At 46.4% G+C, this 23788-nt stretch overlaps 2 protein-coding genes across 3 annotated transcripts in view; one reads left to right on the top strand and one right to left on the bottom strand.

The window, feature by feature from the left end:
• The window catches only part of INPP1 (inositol polyphosphate-1-phosphatase), a 30698-nt gene extending 26157 nt beyond the window's left edge, over window positions 1–4541 (bottom strand). Inside the window, exons 1-2 of one of the 2 annotated variants that reach the window (XM_075608369.1) lie at window positions 4308–4539; window positions 3872–3921 (exon numbers count right to left, since the gene is read on the bottom strand). The gene's annotated coding sequence lies outside the window, so the exon portion shown is untranslated. Of the gene's footprint in view, window positions 1–3871; window positions 3922–4307 lie in introns of both variants that reach the window. The other variant, XM_075608370.1, reaches the window with a different exon arrangement.
• A 14815-nt stretch (window positions 4542–19356) lies between these two features.
• HIBCH (3-hydroxyisobutyryl-CoA hydrolase) overlaps window positions 19357–23788 on the top strand; it is a 99015-nt gene continuing 94583 nt past the window's right edge. Inside the window, exon 1 of the mRNA XM_075608371.1 lies at window positions 19357–19514. Coding sequence (XP_075464486.1) covers window positions 19483–19514 — 32 coding nt within the window. The 5' untranslated portion in view covers window positions 19357–19482. The remainder of the gene's footprint in view (window positions 19515–23788) is intronic.

A 23788-nucleotide genomic window follows, 5' to 3' on the forward strand; every position in this document is an offset into this window, starting at 1 on the left:
CCTGACTTCAATAGTGAGGAAGGTACATGAAGGTTTAATACAGGATAATATTCAAGAATACCTAATGGAAAACAAAATTATTAGTAATAGTCGGCATCGATTTATGAAGGATAGATCATGCCAAACTAACCTTACTTCTTTCTTTGAGGAGGTAAGTAGGAATTTAGACCAGGGTAATGCAGTTGATGTGGGCTACTTAGATTTTGCAAATGATTTTGATACGGTTCTGCACAAGAGGTTGGTGTACAAACAAAAGCAAATTGGGCTCAGTGAAAGTATATGCACCCGGATTGAAAACTGGTTGAAGGATAGACAACAGAGGTTTGTCATAAATGGAGCTTTTTCAGGTTGGGTTAAGGTCGTGAGTGGAGTACCTCAGGGATCGGTACTGGGACCTATGCTTTTTAACTTGTTTATTAATAACATTGAGGTTTGCATCGAGAGCAAAGTCTCCATCTTTGCTGATGATACTAAATTGTGTAAGGTACTAGAATCAGAGCAGGATGTAATTTCTCTCCAGAAGGACTTGGAGACTGGAATCTTGGGCAGGTAATGGCAGATGAGGTTTAATACAGATAAATGCACGGTTATGCATTTGGGAAACAAGAACAAGCAATTTACAAATTAAATGGGGATAAATTGGGGGAATCCTTGATGGAGAAGGATTTAGGAGTGCTTGTAGACAGCAGGCTTAGCAATAGTGCCCAAAGTTATGCAGTAGCTGCAAAGGCAAACAAGATCTTATCTTGCATTAAACAGGCAATGGATGGAAGGGAAGTAAACATAATTATTCCCCTTTATAAAGAATTAAGACCACACCTCGAATATGGGCATAATTTTGGGCACCACTCCTTAGAAGATACATTATGGAACTAGAGAGACTGCAGAGCCACCAAATTATAAAGGGGATGGACAATCTAATTTATGAGGAGAGGCTAGCTAAATTAGATTTATTTACATCAGAAAAGAGGCATCTACGAGGGGATATGATCACTATATACAAATATATTCGAGGACAGTAGTACAGGGAGCTTTCAAAATAACTATTTATCCCAAGGGCAGTACAAAGGACTCGGGGTCATCCCTTAAGGTTGGAGGACAGGAGATCTCACCATCAAGAAAGCAAAGGGTTCTTTACAGTAAGGGCAGTTAAATTGTGGAATTATTACCAATGGAAACTGTGATGGCAGATACAATAGATTTGTTCACAAAAAGGTTGGACATCTTTTTAGAAAGGAAAGGTATACAGGGATATACCAAATAAGTAAACATGAAAAGGATGTTGATCCAGGGAATAATGCGATTGCCAATTCTTGGAGTCAGGAAAGAATTTATTTTTTCCCTTATGGAGATATCATTGGATAGGTCACTGGGGTTTTTTGTTTGCCTTCCTCTGGATCAATAAGTATAGATATACAGTAGGATACAATATCTGTTATCTAAATTTAGCATAGGTTGAACTTGATGGACACATGTCTTTTTTCAACCTCATCTACTATGTAACTATGTGAAGAGAGACACCTATGCAGAAAAAAAGGAGAACACCTGAGATACCTGGCATACAGTGGCGGCCGCCTTCATTTTCCTGCGGCCGCCACCGCAATGTGCGGGCAGACGCGGCTGGTTTTTTTTCCCTGGGGCGTGCCGCGCGTCACTGTGGCGCCGGTTACACGTGCCAGGGTTCCCCGGCATCCCCGAAGGCTGAAGGGGTAAGCAGGGGTAAGGGGAAGATGCGCGAAGCAGAGGAGCAGCCCGGTGGTCGCAAGGGGAGGGGAACCGCTACGAAGATGCGCACGTGGGGAAGGGGAAGATGCGGCTGGCGCACGGCCAAGTTCGACGCCAGCCGAAAAAAGCCCCGGACAATTACGGGCAAATGTTAGAGTCAAGCTGGCCGCAGCAGTATGTGCGAATATGGATATGAAAGTATATTTAAAGGAGTTAAATTAGTATATATCCCAGGTATCTCAGCTGTGCTTGTTTTTTCTCACTCTTCCAAACTTCATCTCCCTCTCCTTCCCAAAACCCATATTTCAGGGTCTGGAGTGAGTGAATGCCATCTCTAGCACATTGTTGGATCCCTTTAACTACAATGGAGCTCAGTGGACAGGTGTGAACACCTCTTTTGCATAATGTTATCACCAACGTCTGTTAAAATCAACAGAAGGCTTGTTATGGCTGACGACAGAACTTAGCACTGCGTTAGTGAGCTTTGAAGATATCTGTCATTCCTTAACGAGGCGGTAATTTAAATCCACGGAGATGTGTGCACTCCTTCTCGTACCCATCACCCCACTTCTGGATCAATTTACCGGAGTCCCTCAAATCCGCTTCCTATCTAACGTTCCTTAAAGACTTTGGCTGTTTCCCATTTTGAAGATGTTTTGTAACTGTAAATTGTAATTATTTTTCAGGTAAAATATTTACAAGTATGAGCCTAACAAAAAAAAATCTGTCTTTTGTTACATAATTGGAGCAAGAGGATCACCCTGTTCCCCAGATACCCACCGGTGAAGTTACTGGTATTTTTGACGGGCATTTAAATGGCCGTCCAATAGGAATGTACAAACTTTGTGACATCCTCCTAGCCCGAGACTTGCTGGCCATTTTGTTTCCCCTTAAGTTAGACAAAATACCGTTAACTTGACCAGTGAGTATCTTTGAAACAGGGAGGAGGAGGGGGGGGGGGGGGGGCTATGGCTGTACATGGATTATAGGGAGGAAATCTAGGGGAGAAGGTTATATAATCTGGTTTGGTGGACCCATGCTTGGTCTGAAGAAGAATGGATTTACTTGGCCAAGGGCAGCAGCCATTAATCTTGTAGAATTTGTTGAGCATCAGGCCAGGAGATCGCTAATGTTCTGTAATTTGCAGGTTATTGGCTTAGAAAGGATGAGGTTTCTGCTTGTGTAAAATTTATCAATAAAGCCATGGCCCTATTAACCCGATTTTTGTTTCAGGTCTTTTGTTAAAATGGTCAGGGGACATATGAAGGCTCCGGTGGTCAAGCAGTTTTCCCCGCTGGTACTGAATGACATCAAATTAGACAGATCTGATCAACATTTTCCATGCCCGCAGGTCAAGTGCAGGCTCTCGTAGCGACTGCAACCAACAAATGAATAATTTATATTAAAAAAAAAAAAAAGGGGGGGGGGGAATCTATTTTCAGCTGTATCCCTATATGCTGGAAAGAGCCAAATAGCATGGGATATGCTGAGACAACCCATTATCATTGTATTCCAAAAAGGATCTGCTCTTTTTTAATGCTCAGACCCTGAAACTAGTGCTATTAATGTTACAGAGGAGCTTTGCAAAACTTTGCAGATTCTCTATGAGCTTTGATCTGATCAACTTATGTGTATGTCCTTTGCAAGCAAAAAAAACCCCTAATTCTTATGCTACTATTTATTGGTATTAAAATCTTCTGTGCTGAGAGGGCCAAAAACCTACAATGTCTTCATATCCCATTTACACACAAGGGGTTTACATTTACCTTTTCGTAATTTAAAATCAGAAAACAGATCTTTTCTAAAGGAAATATTCTAAATGTATTAGGAAACAAATACAAAACATCCAGTTACTTGTTTACTTCATTGAGATTTAAAAAACACATCTTACCTGCAAATAGAAAAACTGATAATTTTAGCGAATCTGAAGCATATGTGTTTAAATACATAAATGCAACATTTAATTTAAACACAAAGAAAATATATTATTTTGCTATGGAAATGAGTAAATACGAACATTTGCATGTACTGTACCTCCTACAGAATGAGACTATAGAATGTACCATTACAGAGCTAATTCTAATGACGGATCCACTGGATCCCTGCTTTGAGAGATCTCTATATAGAAAGTGTGGTTTTTAAGTACCTGAGTATTGATCTGGAGTATGCTCTATCTTTAATCCTTCCGATGGCTTCCTGTGCAGGGGGACAGATTTCTTCCTAATTAAACACCAGCCAGAGAAATAGACCCCCCCCCCCCCCTGCTCGCAAGGCAATGTGATCTCAGAGAGCGGGGAGGGAGGACAGAAGTGATCAGAGGAGAGAGAAATGATCAGAGAAGAGAGCAGGGATCACCGTGCAGAGGACAGAAGTGATCAGACGGAGAGAGAAGTGATCAGAGAGCAGAGATCACTGTGCAGGAGGGATAGAAGTGATCAGAGGAGAGAGAGCAGGGATCACTGTGCCGAGAAGGGAAGACAATGAAGTGATCACTGGACAGATGAGATCTACCCGTGATCGTAATCCAATGGAGGGAGAGGAGTGATCACGATACAGAGAAGAAATTGTAATGACCAACTTACTGTATGAGATAGATCACAATTCAGCAGTAGCCACTATGACGGGAGGGCAGAGGCAGCAGGGAGTAGTGCTCTCTGTGTGTGCTCCCTCCTTCCTCTTGTTATGACATTAAAGCTTGCAGCAATCACGCCCACCTACTGCTCAGTGATGAGGCTGACATTTTGAGGGCGAGGCCAATGATTCTACATGTGGGTTGGTCTCAGTTTGCAGCCCCCAGCTACATGACATCCGCCTTGTGTAGGGGGCAGGTCTGTGCTGCTGCCTCTCTCCACAGCACACTAATGTCAGTTCTGTGGAAACAGATGAATAACTATTTCCCTTGTCAAGATGAAAAAAGGACACCACCCAGTCCTGAAATTACAGGGGCAGCAGCCTTGACACGTTTTTATGCTGCTCACAGACGAATTTGGTTAACCCCTATGCTGCCACGGGGTGTCCTGCAACAGGCACTCCTGACAAAAATTAAAGCTGCTATCCTGTATAGCCAGTCAAAAACCGTCTTCTGTAAGCAATGTAACAATCTAACAGGCTTCTTAAACTAAACAAAATAACAAGAAATATTTGGTTTATTTTGTTTCTCTAAAATAAATTACATTCAGGGCCCCCTGTCCCATGGACTCAATATTATCGGTCCTACCCATGAAACGTGGCCAGGGACTGATAATAGTGAACACCAAATAAAAATGTTATATCTCCTATTACCTTCTTTCCTTTTTCTCATCTTCACACCGCCTCACCTCTCCCAGTCCCCTCTTTCTCAGCCCCACCTCTATCTCTCTGCCCCTTCACCTCAGCTTCCCCCCACCTCTCCCAGCCCCCCCAACTCTCCCAGCCCCCCCCCCCCAGCTCTCTCAGCCCCCCCAACTCTCTCAGCCCCCCCAACTCTCCCCGCCCCCCCCCCCCAACTCTCCCAGCCCCCCCCGCCCAACTCTCAGCCCCCCAACTCTCTCAGCCCCCCCAACTCTCTCAGCCCCCCCCAACTCTCAGCCCCCCACAACTCTCTCAGCCCCCCCAACTCTCCCAGCCCCCCACCCCCAACTCTCCCAGCACCCCCCACCCCCCCCCCCCAACTCTCCCAGCCCCTACCGCACCTCTCAGTCCCCACCTTACCTCTCAGTTCCCCCAACTGGAGTTGCCAAGTTGCTTCTCCAAAAATACTGAGTCAATCAGGATGGAAGAAGCTGTCCAGCCCCCTAGGAAGAGCCCTGCTCAGGGGAAATCCTGTGGCCCCCCCAAGCCGGTCAAATCATTATGTCTAGAGAGGTAATACCGGTATACACATATGTAGCCCCGGTCTATTTTCCTCCTCGGAGACCCCCTCTGTAGCGTGCCGAGCGACGGGCACGGCGCAAAGGTGGGGGCTGGAGCAGGGAGCGCTCCGAGTCTCGGCGGCGCACTCGGCTAGCGGGGGCCGCCATTCCAGGTGCTCGCGCATGCGCAGTGGTCGCGCATGCGCAGAAGGCTCACAGGAGCCAGTACCAAGTCGCGCATGTGCAGGAGAAGCGTGCACGCGGCCCAAATGTATCTGCAGCCTCTGCGGGACTACAGTTCCCATGAGGCTTAGGGCCAAAGACCCCAGGTGTCCCCAAGTGGCCAATGAGAGGCCAGGATTCCCTAGAGCAGGGAAAGGGATACATTTTGCCAGCTTAGGAACGGCAGTTGGAGCTGGGAGCAGGAAGGGGAAGGCAGGGTGTAGGGAGCAAGTGGCTTCTACACCAGGTAAGGTATCCCCAGGTCCCAGGTAGGCCCCAAACCCTGTTAGGGTAGTGAGTAGGTACTGAGGGACGGCCCCTAAGGTAGGGACCCTATCCCTTAGGTGCGTGTGTGGAGTGCAGTCTTGTCAGTGTCACGGCTGTCAGTGCTGTGAGTGCTGACAAGAAGGCTCAGTGTGTGTGCAGTGTAGCTGCAGGTACCAGGTTGAGTGCAGTGCAGTTGCTGCAGGTATCAGGTTGAGTGCAGTGCGATTGCTGCAGGTGTTAGGTAGAAGCTAGTGAGAGGGGATCCGGGAGGTGAAGGGAGAGGTAGTGTGGGTGCAGGGGGTCAGTGACCCGCCGGCATAGGACAGTTCTTCCCCGCAGGCCCCTAGGAGAATCCCTGAAGTCACCGTAGGTTGCTGTGCTGCAGGGACGCCCTATAGTGGTAGCAAGCATCACCCTTACTGAGTACCAGTTAGGGACAAAGCACAGAATTGCGGCGGTTACAGTCATCTGGGACCAGACGGCTGGACACCGTGATATCTGGAGGCCACGTGTCGGATCAACAGACCCTTTGCGAACTTGTTACCAGTCACCGCCGTGACCGGACGGTATTATTACATCAAGTGCACCAACACCGGTCAACAGGCGCTGATCCCGCCTTAGGCGTAACTCTTTAGGGACACTAAGCGAGTGGCTAAAGAACTGAGCCTATACCAATACATTACCGTACACGGACACGGTGTGGAGCACGCGGTAGCGGGACAGAGACGGTACTCAATAGGAGCGTGGCTGAGCCACTACCGTTATAAGGACGGTACCAGTTATCAGGGTGTTAGGCATTGCCGCTAAGGTTATGTGTTAGGTTATGTGTTATGCGTTGATTGCTATTATATAAAGTGATAAGGTACTGTTGCGTTACAGTAATGTCAGTTGCATTCATGTGTGTGTTGTTGTATTTCTTGCCCAGGGGAATCTCACATCACGGGGATCCTGGGTAAGTGGAGGCGCTGCGCTAATTATGTGTATAAGTGTTACCCCAGGCTCCCAGCTAGCGGAGGCTCAGATCTCCTGGAGCCGTAGGTGCGTGTAGTTACCCGTAGTCCCTTTGGGAGCGTCCGAAAAAGGGCTACACATACATATCCAGTATTAACTCTTATTCTTTTTACTGGACAGAGTGTCCAAATACAGGACAGTCTAGTTCAATACTGGACACCTGGCAACCCTACCCTTAACAGCTCTCTGTCAGCCCCCCTCCCACCCCCCCTCTCTATCTCATCCAGCCCCCCTCCTCCCCCCATCACTCTCTCAGCCCCCCTACCCACCTCTGGTTAATTGCAGCCAAAGACAATAAACAAGTCTCCACCTGGCTAATCAGACCTGTAGAAAAGCCTCCTGCTGGAAACTGCTTCGAGGGACTCCTGAGCACAGTCATAAGTGTGCTGCCAAAGGAGATTATGTCTTGAGCACAAGGCTAGGATGATATCAAGACACCAGAAACCAGACCTCTTTTCCTGGGCATAGAGTACCCAGGAACCTGTCAGAGGCCGGCCCCTAAATGGACACCAACCAGACTCAGAGACTGCCGCAAAGGACCCCTACTTACAGGTACCTCTTGGAACTTTGGGGGTGATAGGTTGGCAAAGGGCTTATCCTCCCGGCCCTGCAAATAGGGACTGGGGAAGTGAGTTAGCCCTTACAAAGGGATAGGCCATTTATTTTTGTGGTTTCTACATTGTTTAAAGTGATGGGCTGTTTAAAGCCATGGTTTAATTTCCCCCAAATCTGTCTCCCTGGTTGTACCTCAGCACGTCTCTTACAATTATATTTTTAGGAGTTAAGGAACAAAAGCAGCTTTCTTTTAAATCAAAAGCTGGCCTGAATATATCAAATTCCCCATATCTTTATTTCTATAATACTTATGTAGCCATGCATAATAATGGACTGCAGACCTCTTCCCTGTTGGCAGTAAGCCCTGGTAAGTACAGGCCTGCCAGCAGTAGTTATGGAGGTTTTCCCTTACACCCTGGTGAGGTGCCCTATGTATGGAGGGGAGTGGCCGTATGCTCTGAGTCCCTGGATAGTGACATCAGAGCTGTGCCTGCCTCCTGAAGTATATAAGGCACAACACTGTCAGTTTAAGTTGTTGTGAAGGTTGTTGGTAAAGTGTTTGGCTCCTGCATAAGGGATTGTAGGAACACTTTGTGATCCTAGTGCAGTAACTAGCGGTACAGGTTGACCAATCAAGTCTGTCTAGGACACTCTGTGTCCAGGAACCTGGCACAGAGGGGATCTCCCTAGGAGAAGAGGGAATCCCACTTCAATACGGGAGGGTGTACCTGGCAAAGGGACAGCACGGAGAAATGTGCGGCTAGAGCCGGCAGCTGCATGGGGCAGTCTGCTACATCCATATCCACAATAAAGATGGCCTTGTTAAAGATATCCCCACTGTGTGAGTGTGAGATTACTCAGCAGTGGCGGTCACCACCGAGAAGGAATTCCTCACCAGGACCATCTCCCTGCGGAAGCATAGATCCTGATGAGGTGGAGGCGCTGCACATGAAGTAAGTTGGACTCGTACCCACTACCTCAGCTACCTGTCCTGATGACATCCCCTAATACCACCAAGCGGGAGACTCAAGATTTCTGTTACTGGCAGGTGCACCACCACACACGATCACGTAATGGGGACCTGGTTAGACCACACGGGCCAATGTGAGATTGGGTGGGTCAGACTAGGGGGATACACCCGTTACACTTAGAATGATGTCACCTTCGCTGTCATGTTTGTATAATTAATATGCACGCATAGATACCACTTTTGCCAACGCAACTTGTAGTTCTGCATGAGAAACCAGATATCTGTCCTTTTCAACTTCAAACATATGAATTGTTTTGTATCATTTAATTCGTATCATCATAAATGTGACATTGTGATATTTGTAATTCTCATGAATTGCTGTCATGATATTTCACATTTAGTAAACGTACAAACTTTTGGGACTATTGTTCTAGCCGCACCCCCTGATATTCTGCAGGACACCCAAGAACTCCTTTCAAGATACATTAGGACAGAGGTTCTCAACTCCAGTCCTCAATACCCAACGGGTCAGGTTTTAAGGATATCCCAGCTTCAGCACAGGTGGCTCAATCAGTGGGAAACTGCCCCTCCTCCCCCCCCTCCGCTCTCTGGCCCCCGTTCTCTGGCCCCCTTCATTGCAGGAATTTGCAGTACTGTAGTTACGCCCCTGCGCTGTAGAAACATACATTGACTGTAAATAAGAACCACTTGCCCCATCTAGTCTGTCCATTTACCTATGGTAAATGGCAAAGCGCCGTCACTTGACTCTGCTGCGTTATTTGACTCCGGGTTGCCATGGCGACGCGTCGCCTGAATTAAGGTAAGGGAATACAAAGGCCTTACGCTGTCCCCGGCATTTAATTTAAATGCCTTCAGGGAAGCACGGGGCCTCTGTAACCGCCGCGCCTCCCCCAGAAAATCTTGCGCCCCCCAGTTTGTGTACCACTGCTCTAAACCTATTTTTCCCCACTCTATATATAACATTGTAGACGGACGTTCACAGAGCTACACAATTTGGAGACGTTTATAATGTGAAATTATAATAGGCTTTATTGTGCCTTTTCATCAGGAAATTATCCAAACACAGGGGGGGGGGGGGGGGAACAAAGCTTCCATTCACTTGGGAGTATATCTAATGAAATCCTTGCAATTAGTTCACATCTCCATTAGTTAAGCTTCTTCCAGCCCAAACACATAACATGAAAATAAGCAGATATAAGCAGTCTCTTAATAATGAAAGTCTTATCTGTTTAGTTGCTGTAGAGTAAGCTTCTCTGCTCTCCTGGAACCGCACCCGTGCGTGCACAGAAAAATATCAGCATCCAGGTTTAGAAGTCTTATTTGGTGTCTTCAGAGATCTGGGTTTCTTTTGGTCAGTCTCTCCTGGGACTCAAGAACCTCTGCTCTGTCTCTCCAAAGGTCAGCTCTCAGTCAGAGCTAAAGAGAGTCACTTCCTGTCTGAACAGACAGGTTTTTGTAAACAATCTAATCAGACAGGTGGTGTTTAGTAATTAACCACCACACTGCTAGATTAAAGGCACATTACTGAACAGGGATCAGTCCGCTGTTGCATACCTCCCATGTTTGTGGGAAGCTCGGGCTTACCACGGCCAAAGCCCATCCTTCCACTCTCATTCTAGATATCTCTGTGACTTGAATGCGAGTGGATGGAGGAAGAGAACCCTCTGTCCCGCTGGGATTGGAGCCCTTTCTCCAGTTTATTTTTGTCTCTTCCCGAAGATGCTTGAGATCAGCACTCCTCAGTCGCTCGAGGAGGACTTTTTCCACGTAAAGTCTTTTTATCGCGTGCGCGGTCTTGAGATTTCTGTTGCGTCGGGCACTCCTCTTTTTGTAGACAAAGTGTATGGCAACAGTTGTAGAGCAGTTAGGACTAGCCCTTAGAGTTTTCTGCTCTTGAAGTGGTCTTTCTGCAGCTTCTCCACACCACGGAGTCGCCAGTTCAGCTTCTTCAGCTAAGGATTCTTCTGGCTTTGATTCTGCACTCCTACCTCTGTTTGTTGCCGGTTGGGCAGCTGTAGGTTTGGCTAGTGCTTTCTTTGGTGGCTCAAACTTCGTAATTTTGTTTTGAAGTTGCGTGGAGTCCCCAACTCTCACTGTACCCTTGTCCTTATGGGCATTAGTTACTGTGGGATACTGGTGCTTGGGCAGAGCCAATACCTTTTTCAGTATTGGAGGAATCTGTATCAGAGTCTCCTTCATATTCTGGAGCTCTGTAATTTTTGTCGTCAAGGTTGCCGCTGCGTCTGTTTTCTCCTTGGTGTACTGACTCAAGGGAATGGAACAGTCTCTCTGTCTCTCCAGCTCTTGCTCCAGTTTCTGAGCCTTCTCACGCTCCCTCTCATACATAGTCACCTGGTATCGAAGCTCCGCTTCCAACGATGCTCTGAAGGCATGCAGTGTGGCCTTTAGCTCCTCATACTGCTCTGTGGGGACGTACAGGGTATTCAGACGTTCCTGCAGCGCTTGTACCTCTTTAGCAGCCTGCAGTTTTTCTTCCTGTAGCGTTTGCTGCTTCTCCTCCGCATACTGGAGGTGTGTACGCAGACCTTGCAGTTGGTTCTGCAGTCGGTGCTCTGCGTCAAACTTTTCCTTGACTTCTTCTGTTAACTGAAAATTTTCAGTCACCTGGTATCGAAGCTCCGCTTCCAACGATGCTCTGAAGACATGCAGTGTGGCCTTTAGCTCTTCATACTGCTCTGTGGGGACGTACTGGGTATTCAGACGTTCCTGCAGCGCTTGTACCTCTTTAGCAGCCTGCAGTTTTTCTTCCTGTAGCATTTGCTGCTTCTCCTCCGCATACTGGAGGTGCTCTGCGTCAAACTTTTCCTTGACTTCTTCTGTTAACTTAAAACGGAAAGAAGAAAATTTTCAGTTTTAAGTTTTCTCTTTTTAATCTTGAACTTTCTCCTTTTTCAGTCTCTGTATTCTTCAGGGCTTCTCTGCAGTCCTCCTTCCATTTACGCACATCTGCTTTGAGAATGACAATCTCCTGGCGTGAGACTTCCTTCTCTAGGTTGAGGGTCTGAAGCTCCTTCTGAGAGACTTTGAGAACTGTACCAAGATTACCAATAGTTTCTTTAGCAATGTCCAGCTCCTCAGTGAGACTGTGTAGTTCCTTTCTGGAAACTTCCAGGTCTGTGCGGCAGCTGTTGGTCTCATGATGTGAGGCATCAAGCTCTATACGAAGAGTGTGAATCTCTTGCTGGAAGACTGTCATCTGCTTCAGTGCCTCCTCATACTTCCGCTTTAGCGTAGCCACCATTTTATCAGATTGGCTCTGCTTTTCATCCATGGCGGAGATAGTAGCCTTTGCAGTATCTAGCTCAGTCTTGAGATCCTCCAATTCGGTCTTGGCCGCAGAATAAATTGCGAGCACAGTCTTCTGTAGCTCAGCATTATTTTTTCTCTCTCTTCCTAATTCTTCACAGAGCAGATCACAGTCATGCCTGGCAATTTTCAGGGCGTCTTCAGGGCTGGTCAAGGGATCGTCACTCACTGGTTCCGGCTCCGCTTCCCTGGGATGACTAGTTGAGGGTTCCTCACTGTTGGCACCGGACAGACACTTCTTTGGGATATACGACTTCTGCCTTGGGCCCTCTGGATATTCGGTTAACCGTGGGACGAATTCTCCATTTTCTCTAGGCTGCAGGGCAACTCGGTCCCCCTTTTCCTCCACAGGATCTGCGGACGTGTCTGTTCCTTCCACGGTAAGTGAAGAACTGCTTTTCTTTATCCGCCTTTTTGATTTGGATGACACCGTCCCTGCAGGGATATTGGGGTCTCCATCTTCATTTGAAATTTTAGCAGCTTCATTATATACGCCAGGCTTTTCTTGCAGTTGCTTTAGCTGACAGAAATATTGGGTGATCTGCTGCTCCCGCTCTGTCTCCTGTTGATCATATTCGTCATCAAAGGGAGCGGTCTTTTCTGTTTGTGCCGAGTTCAGGCACCCCCAGCATTCTTGGGGTGTTTTGTGGGTGTGACTCGGTTCGGGTTCCCCGTAAGAGATGTCTTCCTCTTTATTGGACTGGAAGGGCCACTCTTCCGTGGGGTAGGGTTCATTACAGGAACGCTGCATCTTGTCCTCCATTTTTAGGCTATCAGGTGTAATTTTCGTCCTGACCTCAGGAGGCGCTATTGCAGCTATTGCCACTGTATTTGCTAGAACCCCCAATTGTGGTAGTCCTACAGATGGGCATATTTTGCTTGTAGAGGTCGTAGCTCTCACAGGCATCTCTGTAGACTTTTCTTTCTTGGATAATGTTTTCTTTTTTTTCAATATCAGCAGTACTGTGCATGCATTTTCTTTTATCAGGTATACAAGATGTGCAGTTGCTAGGTAAAAAAGTCTCTTTGCTTTACACCATTTTCTTGCAGGGTGCAATCTCCCTGCTTCAGCAACAGAATTTGGTTTTCTGCCTGAGGTCAGTAATTTTCAGTCTCATCTTTGGGTATTATGGCATTCACACTTCACACTTTGGGTGTCTGTTTTTGCTCCCAAGATATATATAGGCAGACTTTTTTTACTTGCAGAAAAAAAACATTCTTTGCAGTGGACTATTTCTTTCATTCCCGGCAGGGTAACTCAACATTCAGCAATTGGTTTTGAAAAAACCTTTTACACAGTTAAGATATCACTTTTTCCCCCTATAGGGCAATTTTACACTCAGCATTGGTTTGCAAAAAATTCCCCTGCTTCAGCACAGTCTTGTATCAATTTTCACACTTTTCTGCATATACTCCATTCACAGCTGGTAGTCCTATGCGGTGTGGCAACCTTTATCTGCAAAATCAGTACCACTCGTGGGTCACCAAATGTATTCACTGCTTCAGCGAAACTTTTGAAAACAACAAACACCTATCCCTTTCCAAGGGCTGACTCACTTCTTGAACCCTGACTATGGCTGAAAGGCAAAGACCCCTATTTCAATGACCATATTACACTTTGTGATAGGCAAAATAAGGTTTAGCTACTTCAGCAGTCTCTTCTGGGTTTTTGTAAGTTTCAGTGGTGTGTATCCCTTTAATTCCGATCTCTGCTGCATGAGGTTTTTTTTTTTTTTTTTTCTCTCAGATTGTTTGTAGGCAAAAAGCATAAAAAAAAATTCACATAAAAATCTCCGGTCCTTTTTAACTACAAGGACGCCTCTTGTCCCACCTCGGACACCATATGTAGATGGACGTTCACAGAGGTACACAATTTGGAGACGTTTATAATGTGAAATTATAATAGGCTTTATTGTGCCTTTTCCTTTTCATTAGGAAATTATCCAAACTACAGGGGGGGGGGGAACAAAGCTTCCATTCACTTGGGAGTATTTCTAGTGAAATCCTTGCAATTAGTTCACATCTCCATTAGTTAAGCTTCTCCCAGCCCAAACACATAACATGAAAATAAGCAGATATAAGCAGTCTCTTAATAATGAAAGTCTTATCTGTTTAGTTGCTGTAGAGTAAGCTTCTCTGCTCTCCTGGAACCTCACCCGTGCGTGCACAGAAAAATATCAGCATCCAGGTTTAGAAGTCTTATTTGGTGTCTTCAGAGATCTGGGTTTCTTTTGGTCAGTCTCTCCTGGGACTCAAGAACCTCTGCTCTGTCTCTCCAAAGGTCAGCTCTCAGTCAGAGCTAAAGAGAGTCACTTCCTGTCTGAACAGACAGGTTTTTGTAAACAATCTAATCAGGCAGGTGGTGTTTAGTAATTAACTACCACACTGCTAGATTAAAGGCACATTACTGAACAGGGATAAGTCCCCTGTTACAAACATACAATGGGTAATATGCAGACAAGGATTCTGGGTAACAACATGCCAATGGAAACATTGATTACGTCACTTAGACACTATTGTAAACTCTATTACTACTGTACAACTAAGGTACGTTGGAGGGGGTTGGAGGTCTGCTGGCCCTATGACTGCTTCTTCCAGTAGCCAAGTTGGAATGTCTAGGCTATTTCAAAGCTATCAAATACCCAGTTTGCAGAGATATGCACAGGAGCACATCTAGGTCAAGAATGACAGCATACAATTATTGTAAAAATTACCAAAACCATTAAATAAAGTATCAAAGCTGATATTTTCTACTCGATATCCAATATATTGCTAGCACATGTAAACCTGTCAATGTTGAGGCTTCTAGAAATGCTGTACACTGTATCTTTAGCTGCTTCTATTCTCAGCAGCTTTTTTCATTCCAATGCAGTCAAATGAGTAAAGCTACAGTAGCTATGTTTACACACTTATGAAAGTATAACCACTTTTTAAAATGTTAATTTCTTAGAAATGGTGTTTCCCTTTTGTTGATAAAGAACACCGCCATTGGGTTCCAGGTGTTTTCCTTAATGAAATGTAGCCCTGTTTCCCCCCATCTCTGGAAACATGTTGCTACTGATGTCTGTGTTGCGGTAATTCCTGTGAGGGTCCAGGAGAGCCGAGTGTCCGCGATGTTGTGGGGTAACAGGACAGGCTTTCTGTGATCCTTAGCTTCTTTCCATATGGTCACAGCGCCTCCAGTCACAGCAGGATGCAGTATAACTGCAGGAAGTCCCTACCATGACTAGGGTTGGCAGGTGTCCAGTTTTCACCCGGACAGGCCGGTATTTCCGCTGCCTGTCCGGTATAAAATCGGAGGTAATACCGTACACATATGTGTCCGGTATTACCATTTTTGCGGTGGCGCAGGGCGTCGCGAGGGCAGGCAGTGCAGAGAGTGGTACAATCAGAGGACAATGGGGGCGGAGCCCACACTCCGGCGGCTCAGAGACGTCTGTGTCCTTCCTGGCAATAAGGTAAGGACACAGATTGGGGGATGGGGGGGCAGGGTGAGATGGTGACGGGGTGGAGGGGGGGGGAATAAGATGATAATGCGGGGGGGATAAGATGGTGATGGGGGCCAGCCTGGGGAGATGAGATCATGATGATGGGGGATATTTGAAATGTATTGGGGAGGTGGGGTATATTTTAAATGTATTGGGGAGGTGGGGTTATATATTTGAAATGTATTGGGGAGGTGGGGGTATATTTTAAAAGTATTGGGAGGTTGAGGGAAAATATTAAATGTATTGGGGAGGTGGGGGTATATTTTAAATGTATTGGGAGGTTGAGGGAAAATATTAAATGTATTGGGGAGGTGGGGGTATATTTTAAATGTATTGGGGAGCTGGGGGTATATTTTAAATGTATTGGGGAGGTGGGGGTATATTTTCTATGTACTGGGGAGGTGGGGGTATATTTTAAATGTATTGGGGAGGTGGGGGTATATTTTCTATGTACTGGGGAGGTGGGGGTACATTTTTTATGTATTGGGGAGGTGGGGGTACACTTTATATGTATTGGGGAGCTGGGGGTATATTTTAAATGTAATGGAGGTGGGGGTATATTTTATATGTATTGGGGAGGTGGGGGTACATTTTATATGTATTGGGGAGGTGGGGGTATATTTTATATGTATTGGGGAGGTGGGGGTATTTTTTTAAAATGTTTTTGGGGGAGGTGAGGGTATTTTTTAAATGTATTTGGGGAGGTGGAGGTGTTTTTTTAAATGTATTTGGGGGGTGTGGGTGTATTTTTTATATGTGGGGTGTTTAGTATTTTTGGACAAGCCACCTGGCAACCCTAACCATGACAGTCTTACTCCTATACTTCAGGCTAATAGACTGCAACCCAGCCAGAGGTATATAAACAGGATCTTTATTTACAGCAACCACCGCAGGATGGTATAACAGCGTTGCATATAGTAGAGTAGGGGTTTCAGGCCCTTGGATGGTGCTGGCCAGCAGATAATGTGACGAGGCCTTGTGCTAAGCAGAGATCTTGGCTCCTCCACCCATGAGGGGCTGAAGGGAACTCCAACACACACACCTATCCCCAGGAGGGGCGGAGGAGAACTGACTCCTATAATTTAGAACATCCTCCCTCATGCAAAAGGGGAGGGCACACCGTGTGCACCATGCAACACAGACCCAGTGTCACCACCTCTCCTGCCACTCAGGGAGGCTACGTGAGGGGGGCAAACCCCACAGGATAGCCTGTCACTGTCTGTACGTAGGAGAACTTACGTGACGGGGGCAAAAAGATAGCTGAAAGAGCCATGGCTATATAAACATTTGAATAATAAAAAAAACAAAAAAACACCACCAAAACCCAAGTGTTCTTTAACCTCAGATCAGCTCTGACGCAACTCATACATAAAAAGTCTTAGGGGATTTTTCTGTTAATTGTTATAGCGGCAATCCCGTGCCATCACAGTCTACAGAATAATCCCCTTAGTCGCTAGCTTTGCAACTATCACACTAGTGCAGCGGTGCGCAAAGTTTGCGCGACCCCCAGGGGGGCCGGGAGATTTTGCTGGGGGGGGGGGGGGTGCAGGCAGTTGCAGAGGTCCCGCACTCTTCCCCCAGGCATTTAAATGAAATGCTGGGGGATCGCGTGAGGCCGCTGCAACTGTTTACTTACCGGGATTCAGACGGCTGTGATGCGTCGTCATCTGACGCCACGGCGCCATGTGACGTGACAGGCGTCAAATGACGCAGCAGGTCACGTGACGTGATGTGACATGACCCCGCTGCGTTATCTGACGTGGATGAAGGTAGGCGGCTGGGGGGAGAGAGACAGGGGGGCGCAGCACTAAGTCTGCGCTCCCCTGCTCTAGTGCAGGGGGGCTCAATGCCAATTCTCAAGCCCCCCCTCTCAACAGGTCAGGCTTTCAGGATATCCCAGTGTAACGGGTTTCCCCCCCCCAATCGCAGATTAGACTGTGGGTGCGGAGAAACATACAGTGTTACTCGGTGTTTGGTGCGTTACCTGTTGGCTCACAGGAGGGCTGAGCTTCCGCCACGGGGAACCTGGGGCAATTACAATACTATGGACAACCACTTACTCGGTACAGCGCCTCCACCTGCGATGGCTCCCACCATAGGGGGAGTGGTTCCTCGGAGGACACATACAAATAACCAATACACAGTGATGTATAATAACTAGTGACTTTACTAACAGACAAGACAACATATCACGGCAATATCATAATAACCTGTGTCCCTCTACAGAGGAGACACTTAATGCGTCGCGCAGGACGCTTCCCCAACACCAGGTGATCCCACCCAGTGTCCCGAGAATCCCCACCCAATGTCCCGCACTCTTGGAGAGAACATGGGTGACTGCGCAGTCACTATTAACTAAGGGCCCGTTGGTGCACTTGTGTATTAGATGGCTTAGGGGGAACTCCTAGAGGCCTACAGGGGTTAATAACCTGCCCCACTCCCCTAACTCTTCCCGGTCCTGACTATTACTAAACTAGTCCCAGCGCCTGCCGCAACAAGCTGTGACCCACTGGATGTGTGCAGCCAACGTGCTACACAACACTGTGCCTGCCTGTCAGGCCCCACGGTACTGACAGCCGTGACCCTGACAAGACAGCACACTAACACTAAGGGCAGCGTCCCTATCTTGGGCCTCCCTCAGCATTTACCCACTAACCTAGTGGGGAGTTGGGGCCTACCTGGGGTGTGGGTACCTATCTGGGTGCAGGAGCTGCACTCTCTCCCCGCACCCTTCCTTCCCTCACAGCTCCCCTGCTCCAACTAACTAACGTGGTGCAAGCGCGCGAAAATGTATCTCTTGCCTGCCTGGAGATCCTAAGCCCTATTGGCTCCCTGGCATCACGTGGGGCGCGCAGAGGCTCCTGGGACTCGTAGTCCCTACCTAGGGCCTCCTCTAATAGGCTAGGGTTTCGCGGGCTTCCTGGGCGCTGTACTGCGCATGCGCGATCTCCCTGGTGCTGCCTTAACCTTTCCCTACCTGGTGTCGCACTCGCGCGACTTCTCCCTGGCTCTAGAGGCTTCCCTGCGCATGCGCGACCACTGCGCATGCGCGAGCTAAGGGGCAATGGCGGCGCCCTCTCCGCTCGGAGCGCCGGGATCCCCGTGACGCGCGTGCGGCCTTGGCAACCGGCCGCACGCGTCCCCAGCAACCCCCGAGCCGGGACCTGACCGCGCTCACCCCTGCAATCGCCGGACGGCGCCGCCATTGGACGCGGCGGCACCCGCGATCGGCAGCTGGGTGAGGGGGGTGCTGACAGTCTGGGGAGACCTGGCTACACCAGCTTCAGCACAGGTGGCTCAATCAGAGGAGCCTGATTGAGCCACCTGTGTCCTGTGCTGAAGCAGGGACTGATGGCTTGAGGACTAAAGTTGAGCACCCCTGCTCTAGTAAATGGTCTCCTGGTCTCCTTTTTTCTGCAAAAATAAAACCGGATCTCCATATTATAAAAAATTAGATGTGAAATCTCGCTGATAAAAATCAGTGTTTTATTTTCATCATCCAGATGACTCAAGGGAAATAACAGAATATTCCAGCATAAAAAGGACATTACAGAAAAAAATAGAAATATATTGTACAATAGGTGGAGAATTTGAAGGAACCCATGACAAGGTTATTTTAAAAGTTATAAAGTCAATGTTAAGATATTTAACTTTTTACGTGGTTTTTTTGCCATCATCAAAATAAATCTGAATCCAGATCTGAATGCTTCAAATGAAATACAAATATACAGAAAATTACATTGAAAATCAAATGAACATAATATATTGTAAAATGTACATAATTTATGAGTACATATGTCACTCTAATAAAGTAACTGGAACTGCATTATCAGAACTAAATATTTATTGTACGGTATTATTAAAGTTTTGAGGTTGAAAAAAAATGAATGTCCTGTCCTTCAGTTACAGACAAACAGAGGGCAATGAAGCCAAAACGTCATCAGCCGGCAACAGTTCTGCTGTACTTCCTGGACATGTGTTGTTTGGCATTGTAGATCGGTGTGTAAGAGGCAGCATATAGAGAATACAGCACAATCCAGTGTGCCCACCTGATTTCAGCACTGAGATGAGTGCAGCTTTATTGAGATCCCAGCTCAGGTACGCTACTGATGCAAACATTAGGAGTATGTGTGAATAATACATGGGCAGTGAAGTTGGAATATTAGATAAAAAGATCATATTAATAGATGGGGATTACAGATCCCTGGATAATTTATATGAATTTTGGTTTATTTGTAAAGCACCACCATATTCTGCAGCATGACACAATGGGGGTACAGAGATTTGATAATTACATGAACAGTTACATAGAAATAAGGACACACATGCACAAACAGTTTGGTATGAAATCCCTTCCTGTGTAATTATGGAGAGGTAATAAATCCCTCTTGCTACTGATGCAGCGGCCGTTATTCGAACACATCTCGGCGCCGATTTTGAGTTCTCTGCTGTTCCCCACGCAGCATGAACGCAGCTAATCGCCCCAGGCACCCGCGCTTATCGCAGATGTTTTCTTTGAATTTCATGGATTCTGTTTCTTCGTTTGCAATAAAATTTGATGAATTGTAATGTGTAAAGTACTGTGCTACTGTGTCAATTTCATGTTTTTAAAAGCCAGAACACTAAAATTCGTTTTTCTGCTCTCGCCAAGCTCGCATCTTAGTGCGGGAAGGCTGGAATTCATCCTGCGGTTTCGATGTACATGATGCGTGAAGTGTTCGAATAACGGCCGCTGCACCAGTACATGAGGGTACAGGTCAGCCAAACTACAGGGAAAAAAATACAGAAGTTGGCTAATGACGCCTGACTTAAAATGAAACCGAGAGAAGCATTTCGGTCTCAATGAGCTTACAGTCTAAGGGGCAGATTCAGCAAGTGCCACTATGGGTTTGCACACCTTGTCTGGCATCTACTCTTATTGACTTGATTTGGTGTGCTGATAGGTGCAGATTCAACAAGCACCCCAAGTGGTATGGTGGAAGGCACATAGACATGGTAGGAGTAAGTGTACAGTAAGAGTTGAAGGTATATTTTTATTCATACACCCAGTATAGCACCAATACATGTACATAGTAGCTTTACAATAAAGAGTTGTGTATCTTGGATACATTTTAAGGTTATTGTACTGATGGAAAGGCAGTCCGGGAAAGAAACTCAAACAACTTCTGTATTCAAAATGAGGTACACAAAAGCAATATGTTTCAATATTGAATAAGTCCAAAATAGTACAAAAAAAATCACAGTATAACAATATAATATACACAGTACAAACAGTTCTGACACCTGAGAAATCCTCAACGTTTTGGGACACACCCTTTTGTCAAGAGAATCTCAAGATTTAAAATACAATCGCACTTCGACCAAGAAACACATGAATGATGCAATAAAATCATACATTAAACTAAAGCATTGTATTGCTGGTCCCTGTAATATCTCGGATATAAATTACTGGTTCTCAACTCGCCAAAAATTGTGAAACCCTTTAAAACTATATTTTGCTATGCAGGACTATGTATCGAAGGTACCTACATATACTCCTGTACTACATCTTTCTATGTGATTTAGAACATTCCAAAATAACATTTAACAGCCTGTTGCTGAGTTGTAGGGTACCGCAGAACACTAGTAGAACATCACTGTTATATTGCATGGTTATTACATAAGGCTGAGCTCTTCAACCAGCGGCGGTGGGCCAAATGTGGCCCGTTAAGGGCTTTGGTGTAATCTTTGCACTCTACCCATGCTACTTTCATATTATAGCAGTTGCTTATGCAGCTCAGTGCAGTTTTTCATGGTGAAACTCACTTGTAAGTTAAGGCGGACAGGGGCGCTATATTTTCTATGTAGGACGCCGAACCGAGCCCCGCGCTTACAGAAGCCCTGCTGTCTTCCCCACAACTTTTAAATTGATTGCGGGGGGAGAGCGCGGGCCTCTGTAACCGCCTCTTACCTTTTCTACGGCTTCTCCTGCATCTTCTCATAGCGGCAACGCCAAATGGAGACAGGTTGCCCTGATAATGCAAGAGGAGGAGATGCCAGAGAGCAGGTAAGAGGAGGGGGTGGGAGGATGAAGAGCGACTTGAAACGTTTGCGCACCCCTGAGTTAAGGTAATGTGAATATATGGTACAGAAGTATAAATAGTATAAATGCTTGCAAAATGTTTAAATATAATGTATCTAAAATGATATTACAATAAGCTTGTGGCCTGTCTCCTAAATGTTTTTTGATCTGGCCTCTAAAGAGCTAGTTGAAGAGCCCTAACACACAGTGTAAGCCAGGTATTGAAACGGCAGTCCAAGCGGGCGACTTTTATTTTTTTAAATATAGGATTGAAGCAGGTGTTCTCGAGCTGAACCCTGTGAATTTCAGCTCCGGGGACCCCCTGCTTCAGGAGGGAGATACCTGCCGCTCGGTTAGCAGGGATCATGTAATGGTGGCTGTTCACAGCTCCTGCAGGCCAATAGGAAGCCGTGACATCCTTCCGGTGTGGCTTCCTATTGGCTCACGTGAAGCGGGAGCTTTAAACGTGCAGCAGATACTGGCACCCCCTTCGAAGGTAAGTATCTCGGGAATGGGAGGGTCTCCGGAGTTGAAATGAATGGGGTTCAGCTCTGGAGACCTCCTGCTTTAATCCTATGTTAAAAAACGGAAAAATTCACACAGAAAAACGTCCATTTGGGTTGCTCCTTTAAAATGTTATTCACTACTGCCCACTGCTGTTTAAAAATCAATTTTATTTTAGAGTATTGACTAGTGTTGTACCGAGTCCTGAAAATTGCCGGGTACCCACCATAAATAGAAATTTTACACGGTCGGGTAGCATAGACTTGCCTGCGGCCGGAGCAGGAGGGTGAGGAGGACGAACACGGCGACATTGTAGGAGCATCGCAGCCATCTTGGTGGTAGCAGAGGACGTCCTTGTTGAGACGGTGGGAGCAGCAGAACACATCACAGCTGATACCGATTGGAGCCGGGGAACCATGTGACCGACGAAAGAGCGTTACTATTGGACAGCTTCTCTCTGGCTGTCCAATAGTAACGCTCCTGCTCTGGTCACATGGTTCCCCTGCTCCCTCCGGCATCAGCTGTTATGTGTCCCGCTGCTCCCACCGGCTCAACAAGGACGTCGTCTGCTGCCACCGCCACCAGGATGTCTGCCGCAGTTCCCACGATGTCGCTTCGGTTCTCCTCACCCTCCGCAGCGGTCTAACTCACCCTCCGCCACCGGCTGCAGGTAAGAGGGAGCAGAACGGAATTTACCCGACCCCGGTTCCAGCACCTTGGTGCCGGGTCTGGGTAATTTCCGGGTATCTGGAAAAAGTGCCGGGTACCGGGTTATTACCTGGTACAGGCATACCCCGCTTTAAGTACACTCACTTTAAGTACACTCGCGAGTAAGTACATATCGCCCAATAGGCAAACGGCAGCTCACGCATGCGCCTGTCATCACGTCCTGAACAGCAATACCGGCTCCCTACCTGTACCAAAGCTGTGCGCAAGCGGGGAGACTATAGAGCCTGTTACAAATGCGTTATTTACATCAGTTATGCACGTATATAACGATTGCAGTACAGTACATGCATCGATAAGTGGGAAAAGGTAGTGCTTCACTTTAAGTACATTTTCGCTTTACATACATGCTCCGGTCCCATTGCGTACGTTAATGCGGGGTATGCCTGTACTCAGTACATCACTATTATTGACATATTTTAAATGTTAGTTTAACTTGCTTATCCAACTCAAATGAATTCTTTATCAATCTTATTACAAATTTGTTTCCTCTTACGAAAGCTATTGATTTCATATATATATATATATATATATACAGTGTTCGACAAACCTATACATTTGCACGCCCCGGGCGAGTGGATTTAACATCGTGGCGAGCTCCTATTGGCACAAGCACCACACGTTTGGTACTAGGTGGCGAGTAGATTTTTTTGTGTGGCGAGTAGATTTTTTGGTGGTTTGTCGACCACTGTATATATATATTATGTTAACTGTAAAGGCTGAAGGAGAGTAGATCAGTGGTAATATAGTCGATGAATCGGGTTTGAGTACCAGTGTCCACTGTCCTTGTAACCTTAGCCAAGTCACTTTATCTCCCTGTGCTTCAAAATTACATGGTAAGCTCTTTAGGGCAGGGAGTTATGGTGCCTGTAAAAATTTGGTGTACTTTGTCAGCGCTTTATGGGAAAAATCTTATTCTGTTTAAAAAACAAAAAACAAATGTTACTTCATTATAAACTGATTTTATATGATCAAGCTGTGACGTTTGCTTATCCATTTTCAGCACACCATGTGTTTTTTGTTAATATCAATAATATAGATCAAAAAGGTAATTTTCTGTGACATTTGTCACAGATTTTGA

The sequence above is a fragment of the Ascaphus truei genome, chromosome 7, assembly GCF_040206685.1.
Source record: "Ascaphus truei isolate aAscTru1 chromosome 7, aAscTru1.hap1, whole genome shotgun sequence".
NCBI lineage: Eukaryota > Metazoa > Chordata > Amphibia > Anura > Ascaphidae > Ascaphus > Ascaphus truei.